The sequence below is a fragment of the Mauremys reevesii genome, linkage group 2, assembly GCF_016161935.1.
Source record: "Mauremys reevesii isolate NIE-2019 linkage group 2, ASM1616193v1, whole genome shotgun sequence".
NCBI lineage: Eukaryota > Metazoa > Chordata > Testudines > Geoemydidae > Mauremys > Mauremys reevesii.
This window is the reverse complement of record NC_052624.1, coordinates 206,224,516-206,235,253: the sequence shown is the minus strand read 5'-3', so window position 1 is coordinate 206,235,253 and position 10,738 is coordinate 206,224,516. Positions and strand designations below refer to the sequence as shown.

General features: G+C 46.3%; 1 protein-coding gene across 2 annotated transcripts in view; it reads left to right on the top strand.

Moving 5' to 3' along the window:
* Positions 1–4,757: 4,757 nt before the first annotated feature.
* USP14 (ubiquitin specific peptidase 14) overlaps positions 4,758–10,738 on the top strand; it is a 38,589-nt gene continuing 32,608 nt past the window's right edge. The window contains exon 1 of one of the 2 annotated variants that reach the window (XM_039522159.1): positions 4,758–5,057. In XM_039522159.1, the coding sequence (XP_039378093.1) occupies positions 5,042–5,057 (16 nt within the window). In that variant the 5' untranslated portion in view covers positions 4,758–5,041. Of the gene's footprint in view, positions 5,058–5,082; positions 5,212–10,738 lie in introns of those variants that run through there. The other variant, XM_039522160.1, reaches the window with a different exon arrangement.

The following is a 10,738-nucleotide window of genomic DNA, read 5'->3' as shown; positions in this document are numbered from 1 at the left end:
TGCTAAACTTTATTATTAGTGTGTATGTATTGCAGTAGCATCTAGGGTCACCAATCAAGGTCACCATTGTGCTAGATACTATACAGACATTTAGAAAAAGCTAGTCCTTGCCTTAAAGAGCTACAGATAAAGTTATGGCAACTCAATGGGTGGAGTGGACTCTAATTAATCTTACATACCTCTGATGCCTTTTTTATTCTGACGTGCCATACAATAATTAACAATACAGCATCCCTACTCCAAGTAGTTTACCTTCTAATTCAACCTCCTAGATACAAGCCATGAGCAACAATTTAGAAGGTGGTGGTAAGAAGTTGGTGTGGAAGCTTAGACTGGGAAATTTCACAAAAAGAATGTGTTTTAACTAGTGATCTGTGATTAACAGATGAGAAGTGAGATAATGCTGCAAGAGTAAAGAGGGGATGGTATTGAAGCTGAGAATGAGATGAGACTAAGGGAGCAGTTGAAAGAAAATTGGGAAAAGCAAAAAGATCAAACAGGTGGAAATGTAGATATTACATCACTCACCCTGTCTAACACAAGACATTGTCATTTAATTCTCCCCTGAAATGGATTTATCCATGTCTATAATTGGCTTAAATCAGAAAAATACACCTGAAACTTTTTTTAAATAAGGAGTTTATTTGGTTAGAGCTTGCATACACGTACTTACAAACAAAATCCAAACCTACTCCTCTTCTCCCACTCAACCCCCACCTTCACAAAGTAAAGTAAACTGATCAAATTTAGATTATCTTGCTTCAGAAATGCACATTATAAAAGGTACTCGATAAAAGATTTGACAGACAGGACAGGCATTTCCTCCCTCTTTGGGGTCTATGGGATCAGATAATTCTCAAGAGCTGGGTTATTTTTTTGTGTTGGTTTCCCAATTCCATTGAGTAGAACTGAATTTTTGTACTTGAGAGTTAGAACCCTGCTGCTGAATCATACCTCATTGCAAGAACAATGTCATACCTCACTCAGAGTACAAGTGTTGAAGGCCTGAAAAAGATGCATACAAAATGTTAAAGGTAGACAGTGACTTGTAAAATAGGGTCTGATTGTGAAGCAATGGATAGGCTTCATAGAATGCTTAACCACTATAAAAATGTTAATATGTGCCTGCACTAAAATGCTACATTTCTTTTTAAATTCTGGTTTTACTTGGAGAAGAAGAAAACGATCTAATGAAGTGTAAATTTACATTGATTTGTATGTCTGGGGTATGTTGCAACCAAATATAATAAAGTCTAGACATGCAAATTACAATTTGTGTGCTGGTATGTAGACATTAGTAATTGTTTACTGTAAGTGTGCTGTATATATGCAGGGGCAGAAGTATTTTGAATGACCTACCCAGACAAATATTTTCATACTCAGAAAATCTCGACTTCGACTCCACAATGTGTGAGCAGGCCTCTTGGGGGGGACGGCGGGAAACTATCATTAAATATTTTACTAAACATCAGCTGTACCATTCCAGAAGAAGGCATGAAACTCTATTTATTACTGCTGTATCTTTTTACCTATTTTAAGGCAACTCAAATACTTTCTATGCCATTAAAGTTCCATTATCGCATAGGGATATTTTATCCATATGAATTTTAATGCAGTGCAAGGAGTAAATATGAGATCTGAACATTCCAGAACTACAGTTAGAAGATGGTATAAATCAGCATAGCTGTTGATATTTGTTGATACTCTGAAGAGACAAGTTATCATACTCATTCTGACCAATAATGGTCCAGTTTTTGTTGCAGCCTCCATCTCCTTTTTCTCTTCATTCGATGTCCTCTTGCTGCAGGAGGCAGCACATGCTGGCTTAGCAGGAGTAGGATGCCAAGACCAGTGCTCTGTCTTCATGAACCTCTCCCTCTTCAAGTCATCCTGGTCCCTGCTGAAGGAAGCAGAAAAAGAAACCACATTTATGGATAAACTGGAGCAAACCACCTAAATGGAAGGACAGAAAAGGAATGCAAGGAATGGGAGGAATGCTAAAGAAACAAACTAAAATGTAGAAGCAAGTGCCTCAAAAACCGCTTGGCCCTGGTGATCTCTGCCATCCAGAAGGATAAGTGAATGGCAGAAGAGAAGTTTTTACAAGAATCCCTGTCAAAGAATCTATGGTCTTCAGCATCCCTCCATGGCATGGAAGAAGGCCATTGGGTTCCCTCATCAACACTCAGGAAATATTCAAATACATGTTTCAGTGGTTAGAGGAAAGTGACTCTCAGAGAGAACATTGATTGTGACTAAGTGCAGGTTCAATACCATATCCCCAGTAGGCAAGGGATTAACTGTCTTTTCTCCCTGTGCAGAAGTGTTCAAGAGAGGAGCTAAAAGGAAGGCAGCTGGAAGCCAGAAGCATGAGTATGGCTGGGAGGCAAGGCTCCATATCCAAATTGTAAGGATTGGATTGAACCCTAGAGTAGAGAAGTGATTGATTTGTTTGATTTATTTGCAGGAGAGAGACATGAGGTGTTATGCTAGCTTTGCTCATAGTAACTTTTTATTTATGGTCAAACAATTGTCTCCTACTGAAAATAAGATCACTACTAAAATGTCTTATGTCAAACAACCGTTTTACACTGACACACACAATCCTGCTCTTTGTGCTTCCCATTCATATTCCACTATCAGTGATGCTATCCATGAGTTGTTAAAAATGCTAAATTATAAAACTGACAAGAGTTCAGAATGATCCACACTGGCGGAAACAGTAATAACCTTATCCTCCAGATCGGATGCAATGGGCAAGATGAGTGGAATGGAGACAACTGAGAGTTGGATAGAGGCCAGTAAGCACACATTCTATGCGGCCGGGGCGGGCAAACGTTTTGGCCTAATGGCTGCATTGTGTTTTGTAAATTGTATCGAGGGCCGGTGAGGGGAGGGGGTTGTGGCCCGGCCCCTACCTCCTATTGCCCCCCCCGACTCCTGCCCCATCCAATCCCCCCCATTCCCTGATGGTCCCTTTGGGACCCCTGCCCCATCCACACACCCCTGCTCCCTGTTCCTTGACTGCCCCCTGCTGCCCCATCCATCCCCCCCTCCTTCCTGACTGGCCCCCCCAGGACCCCACCTCCATTCAAGCCTGTTTTCCCCCCAACTACCATCCACACCCCTGACCACCACCCTGAACTCCCCTGCCCTCAAGCTACACACACACACCCACCTTCTTACCATGCTGCCTGGACCACCGGTAGCTGGTGGTGCTACAGCTACACCACCCAGCTGGAGCCAGGTCACATCACCGGTGGTGCCACCATGCAGCACGGAGCACCGGGTCAGGCTGGGCTCTGCAGCTATGCTGCCCCAGGAGCTCACAGCCCTGCTGCCCAGAGTGGTGGAGTGAGTGACTTGAAGCTGTGGGTGAGGGGGAACAGTTGGGGAGGGGCCAGGGCTGAGCCTCCCGGGCCAGGAGCTTGGGCTGAGCAGGATCGTTCTGCGAGCCGGATGTGACCCATAGGCCGTAGTTTGACACCCTTGCTTTAGAGACAATGTTGCATGGACTTAACTGATAGCTGAACTGCAGAGCTGCTTGGAAAATGGAAAAAATAATGGGGGGCCGCCACAGAGGGGAGTTGTTGAAATTTTATTTTGACACTTTTTTTCTTCAGCTCTTGAGATTGTTAAATGACTGAAAATAAAGTGGGGGGAGGAAGAAAATAATTTAAAAAAAGCTTTATGCTATACTCTCAGAAAAACATGTAAGCAGCTTCATTCTACCTTTGTAATTATTACAGTTGAAAGATGACCTGTCCAGTCACACAGCAAGATGTAGCTGTGCTCTAATCTATATTCCAGAATTACTGGTCACAACTATTGACAGATATTGAAAAAGCTAATTTACTTTCACTAATAAGAGAAACTGCACAAAACCCTGGACAAGTGTCATTTTAGTATTCTGTTATATTTTTTATATTAAAATACTCTCTGGGAGCCCTTTTCATAAGCCCCCATCAGAATTAATATATTTTAAAAAATGAAAACATTTAAGATTGGTTTTTGAGTTGAAATGCTATTAAGTCTCTTCAGACTTCAGCAAAGCAGTTTCATATGAACTTTGACACGAAAGATAGAGAAAAGATGAAGCAAGTGCACTGATGCGGAGGGCTAGCTTTCTCATTGGCTATGGAACCTCAAAAGTTAGCACGATGATTTGAAATAAGCCTAATTACTAATGAGCAAAAATTGTCACTCTACTAATGGTTATTGGATGACTTGGTGTTTTCAATACAGTTCCTTGCTGACACAGAATGACAACTGAGCCAATGCGGCCGAATCTACCCTTAACATGAGTTCAGCCCCCTCTCATGCGGTAGGGTTACCTAATCTCACGAGGCTTTCTTCAAACAATAAACGTGGGGCTCTTTTTCTCTGCGTTCTGGTTCTGAGCCCTTTCCATACCCCTGCTTTACATTTTCAAGCTTTTCTCTGCAATTATACCGCCCCCCCCCCCCCGAACTGTCCATGGCCTGAGCACGAGTGACCGCTGGCATTCCCACGCCATCGTGGCGGCTGCGGCTTTGAGGAGAATGCTAAAAATCCCCACACGATAAAATCCCAGGAGGCGGCACGTTTCTTAGGAAAGGCCAAGACAGAACAGCCCAGGAGCCCGGCCTTGCTTGGCAGGCCGGGAGGCGGCCCCTGGCTGCAAGTTAGCAGCGCAGAGAAGTAACACGGGGAAATACGGTAATTTCTGAGCCGGCCTCCGACTGGTGGGGAAGGGGTCTGGGCTCGGGAAGGCTGAACCCGGCCACCACCGCGCGACCAGCAGTGCGCGCGCACCCACCCGCAGCGGCGCCCGAGCCTGGGGGCGCGGCGGCGGGGAGCCACCCACGTGACAGGAAGCCCCGGCGCCCCTTCCGGAGCTGCGCGCGCTGCTTCCCCCACCGCTTCCGGCGCCCGGGCTCCGCTTGCAGCGTCATCGTGAGGGGCCGGTTTGAATGAGACCCTGAGAGTAGGACGCGCCGGAGCCGCTGCCCGCTGACTGACGCCCCCTCCCGCTTCGGGACGCGCCGCCCGCCCGCCCGCCATGCCGCTTTTCTCAGGTGAGCGGGGCCCTCCCGCGCTGGCCGGCGCCGGGCCTCCCCCCACCCCGTGTGCGCGCGCCTTGGGGGCAGCACAGAACAGCCTCTCTGACCCGGGGGGGCTCGTGGGCGGTGACCGGGCCGCGTGCGTCACCGAGCGGCTGAACAGGCGCAGGTAGGGCCCCGCGTGGGGCGCTTCCGCCTTTCCCCGGGGGGGGGGGGTGTCACTCGCTTAATTGTTTAATAATGTCCCGCGGCGCCAGAAAATGTCCCTGGGGGGGACCTGGACAGACACTTCCCCCCACCTCTGTGGAGACACTTGATAGATTTTCTCAGCTCAGAGTGAGCCAGTGTAGACGAGCAGCAGCAGCTATCAGGCGTTGAACCAGATGCGCCCCCACTTTATATTAACCTCATCTAACCACAGTTCCCTAGTTTCCTTATGAGTATCGTGTGCGACAGTGTCAGAAATGCAAACAAATCACGTCTGCTGCGTTCTGTAAACACCACAGAGCAATCTGATGTTCTAGGTTTTACTTTTGTGCTCATCAGCTTCTCCTGGAGGTTGGGGAGAGGGACACTTCCAGAGCATTACAAAAGCAAGCAATAGAGCAAGTGTCTGCAGTGTCAGTGCATGTTTGTGCTGGGGGGGGTGGGGTTGTATATACAGAGAATTTAAAAACCTTTGATACTGGTTTTACCTATTTGTCTAAACACACTGGTGTTCACCAAACCAACAAATAATTCTACTCTCACTTTTCCTAATGTAGGCTCATCAGCCTATGGTTTGTTTTTGTTGTTGTTGAAAGCTGCACTGTATTCTAGTTCATGCTAGAGAAATTGCAATTTAGCACAATTGCATCTCATCCCACCCACCGCAGTTTCCACCAAGGAAAGTTACTGGCAAAAGCTGTAAGAACTGGAAACTCCCACTCTCTGGTGGCTCTCTTGAAGAAGGAGTTGCTGGGGTGTGTGCATTTCACAGTTCAGCCCTCCCAGGCCTTTCAGAACATTTCAGTGCTTGGCCAATGAATTTAAAATGGCACTGTGAATTTATCTATCACCCTGCAACCTCAACTGTGGTTTGCAAATTGGGGGCCTTGTTTGTAGTTGGTGAATATGGCATCTCAAACTCATTTAAACAATCCACTGTTTCTATTCTGCATGGCCAAAGCATCATTACTCCCCCCCCCCCCCCCCGATGCTTTTCAATAGATAGCCCGACCATAGGCGGCAGGTTTGTATAATTTTTGGTGGTGCCCAGAATGGGTCTAATCCCCCCCGCCGTCCTGTAAGTATGTATGTATGTGTGTGTGTGTGTGTGTATATATATATATATATATATATATATATATATAAAATTAAATAGTATAAACATGGACTGGAAGCCATAAGCATTAAATTTCTCTTTATTGCACAATATCACTATCCTAAAAAAAATTTAACTAAGAATATCAACGTTATTAATACTCTTTTGAATACGGAAACGACCATACACTGTTTGTTGAATAACCCTCAAAAACAAATACTTTCTAAAATTAAAACAAATATAGCCCCTTCTTTTGCAATGTTCTTCAGGAGGCAGCAAACACTTTTCGTCATTGTTTGGTTCTTGAAATGAAGTCATCCAGGAGACTTGCAATGTCTAATTCAGAGGTAAAGTTCTTATGAACGTGCAGAAATGTCAAGTGATTTAGACGTTTTTGGCCCATTGTTGTTCGCAAATAATTTTTCAGTCAGCGCAAGCAACTGAATGATCGCTCAGTGGGGCAGGTTGTAGTTGGAATGGTTTAGAATAATTTCAGGAGAATTGTAACGTCTGACATGTCACTCAAGCCTTCATTTTGTTTTAGAAATTGTTTCACTTCACTCGCTGAATTAAGCTGGCAATTTCTCGATCTGCAAATATCACTCAGCATTTCTAAATGAAGAAATAGTTTCTCCATGTTGATGTCACCATGGAAAGCTTCACTTATTGAGACAGTGTCCTGTTTCGAGCCATTTGCTGCCTCAGTTATAAGCTTCTCCAATTTTACTGAGAATGTAAAGCTTTCTATTGAAAACCTCTGTTCAATGGCAACTTTGCAAGCATCAGTTATCTCAACATATATTTGATGAAAATACTCTTTGGGGTCACTGAAGGTGTGAGGAAGGCTTCCATGGTTGAGCCATCTTGGTGGTTTGCGTTTTCTTGGGAGTGTAGGTTCATCTAAATAAAGATTTCTTTTTCTTGCCTTCTCTATTGTTGTTTCCCAGAAGTGATTGTATGATAAGTCAGTGCGCATCCCACTCAACACTTCTTGCAACAGGCCAACTTTCTTCATAACGCTTGTCAATGACACGTTTGGGCTTTGAATTTTTGCATTAGCTTCTTCTTCAGGACCCATTGCTTTCACAAAAACTGTTAGTGTAAAGTATGTTGGAAAAGATTGAAGTTGCTTAGAAAATCCACTACTTTTTAAGCCAAATTAATCGGAAGAGTAACTAAAGTTCATCTGGGCAGTTCATCCTGGCCTTGTAGTTGTGGAGCAGTGATTTAATGCAACTGATCCTTAGTGTCCATCTTGTTGGGCACAATGGTCATAAAGAAGGTTCCCCTTCACTCTAGAAACTCTCTGAATGCTGCCATACGTTTTGGTGACTCCCTGAAGGCATTGATGAGATCTTTCACCATCAAAAACATATAATGTCACTCTTGAATATTATGCAGGGCATCCTGCATGGCAAGATTAAGGGAATGTGCAGCACAGTGCACAGATTCCGCTCTCGGCTCTTGATCCTTCACTCTAGCTTGAACCCCAGTAAATTTGCCCGACACATTACTGGCTCCATTCTAACACTGTCCCCGGCAATCAGAAAAGGGCAAATCACACCTGAGAAGTGTATCTTCCACTATTTTGAAAAGAGAAGCAGCATCCATTGTATCAGTTTGGTAAAACCCAATAAACTCCTCATAAGTCTCCCAGTCTTCACTAGAAAACAACCTTAAAGAGAAACTTACTTGTTCTTTTCCTGACAAATTGGTAGTCTCATCCATTACAATGGCATAAAACTTAGAAGCCTTTATCTTTTGAACAATTTTTCTTAGCGCCATCATTGCCATCATTTTGATTGTTTCGTTGTTAACCTCATGTGACAGCCACTTGTATTTTGTGTGATTAAGCCACTGTCTCAGTTCCTCAGAATCTGTACTGCGTAGCAACAAGAGCTGCATCAAATTTGAATCACTCTCATTATGTCCACATAATGCTATTCCTTGTTGAGCTAGGTACTGAACACTGGTAAAAAATGTGCAGTGCAGTGCAGTCTTAGCTGATTGTGATTCTTTTCTGCAACTGGCTGACACTAGTGCAGAAACATTTACCTGTGATTGCAGAACAGCATACTTCATTACCGCTTCCTTGTGACAGGAGGATTTTTCATGTGATGTAAAACCACGCAATGCGTGTCTCCAGTCTTGAAATCCAGATGAAATAAATGTTGGTTCGGCCTTCATAGAAAATATTAAGATCTTCTTTTCAGAACAGTTTTTGCAGACTGAGCAAAAAATTGCTATTGTACTCCAGCCGCTTAAATCTTGATAGCCAAGATTGCTGAAAACTCCTTTCCGTATCTTGTAGATTTGCCGCATCTTTCTTTTGTATAACTTCAGTTTGAAAGCTGGGTGTTGAACTCGGGCCATCACTTGATGAATTACCCTTTTCTTCTTTTTCTCTGGGTAACTTTATTAAGAATTTATCCATTGTTGATCATTAGTGGTCCTACAAATCAAGAATTTGTTGCTGGGATAAAGTGAAGCTACAGCGCGTCGGCGCCACAAGATTACAAGGGTCAATGAAAAGTGGAAAGTCAGAAGCAGCACTTGCCTGCTTTAATATATTATATTTTGTTGTACCTGTTGTGATGAAGTGGGAATGTTCTTAATGTTTTCTCTGAATTATGTGTGGATGCCTCAGTTTCCCCTGCAAGGTGCCAACTGAAGGTGTTGGGGACAAAGAGATCAGGTGGCCTCCTTGTCCAGAAGAGACACAAAGGCCAGAGGAGGGGCTGGAGGGAGTGTCAGTTTGGAGCTGGCTGGGGAAATGGGGAGAGGCCCAGAACTTGGGTCTGGGCTCCCCACCCCCCAAAGATGGACCTGACTGAAGGGTTCTGTTTTCTGTACCTACAAGCTGTGTTTTAGACTGTTCCTGTCATCTAATAAACCTGTTTTACTGGCTGACTGAGAGTCACGTCTGACTGCGGAGTTGGGGTGCAGGACCCTCTGGCTTCCCTAGGAGCCCTGCCTGTGCGGACTTGCTGCGGGAAGCACGCTGTGTGGAAGGGCATGCTGAATGCTCTGAGATCAGACCCAGGAAGGTACAAGCTTCTTGCCCTGGAGACAGTCTGCTCAGAGAGAGGAGGCTCCCCCAGAGTCCTGACTGGCTTTATATGGAGTAGTTCAAGAGTATCCCAGCATCCCCTTCCACACCATGCGCTTCCCGGAAGTCCGCACAGGCACTGACACTCCCTCCTCTGGCCTTCGTCTCTTTTCCAGGCATTAGGAAGCCACCTGATCTCTTTGTTTTCCAACACCTTGCAGGAGAGTGGCCCAGGCCATCAGTTGCCTGGAGACAGGGTGTCGGCCATTCTCTATGCAGACACCATCACACAATCACACCCCCTTATCCCACCATCTAGATCCTTAAGAAATGCATTGGGGAAACTGAGGCATCCACACAGTATTCAGAGAAAACATTAAGAACATTCCCACTTCATAACACCTGTATATGACCAGTTATATACTTTAAAGGGTGTAAAATAATCAAGTATTGTGCTAAACACAATGATACTCCAAACTGACCACCAGATTTAAGTTGCGTGATTTTCCCCTCAAGTGAGGGTTCTGGGGTGGGGCTGAGGATGAGAGGCTCACAGTGCAGGAGAGTGCTCAGGGTTGGGATGCTGGGGGCGCAGGCTTTGGGGTGGGACAGGGCTGGGGATGAGGAACTTGGGGTGCAGACAGGCTGCTCCAGGGCTAGTGCCAGAGAGGACCCTCCCCCACACCCCCCGCAGCATACTCTCACTGCACCATGGTTACTGCACATGCTCCTAGGGCCCCTCTCAGGTTCAGAAAGCCCACTCGCCTCCCCTCTGATGGGTACTGGGGGGGTTGCCATCACGGGTGGCCTCCTCTGCTGCTGCTCCTCACCATAGCCTCACTGGGGATGGGGCTGCTCCTTGCCCAGCATGGGGCAGGAGTGGGGACTGCAGGGTGGTGGCTATGGGGAGGGAGGCAGGGTGTCACAAAAGTCACCCAAGCCCCAGCTGCTCAGGTCTGGGAAGCCTCCCTCCCCGTCTCCCCTGTGGCTGGTGGGTGGGTGCTGGGGGGAGGGGACTGCCTTCACATATGACTTCCTTCCTCCCCTGCTGCAGCTTGCTGCCCCTCACCGTAGCCTCACTGGGGGTAGCGGATGAGGCTCCTCATCCCCAGCGTGGGGCAGGAGTGGGGGCTGTGGGATGGTGGCTGGGGGGCGGTTGTTACAAAATTCACCCAAGCCCCAGCTGCTCAGGTCTAGGAAGCCCCCCTCCCCCATCTCCTCTGTGGTGAGTGGGTGCTGGGTGGGGAGGGGACTGCCATCACATGTGGCTTCCTTCCTCCCCTGCTGCCCCTCACCCTAGCCTCACTGGGGGTAGGGGATGGGGCTGCCCCTTGCCTAGTGTTG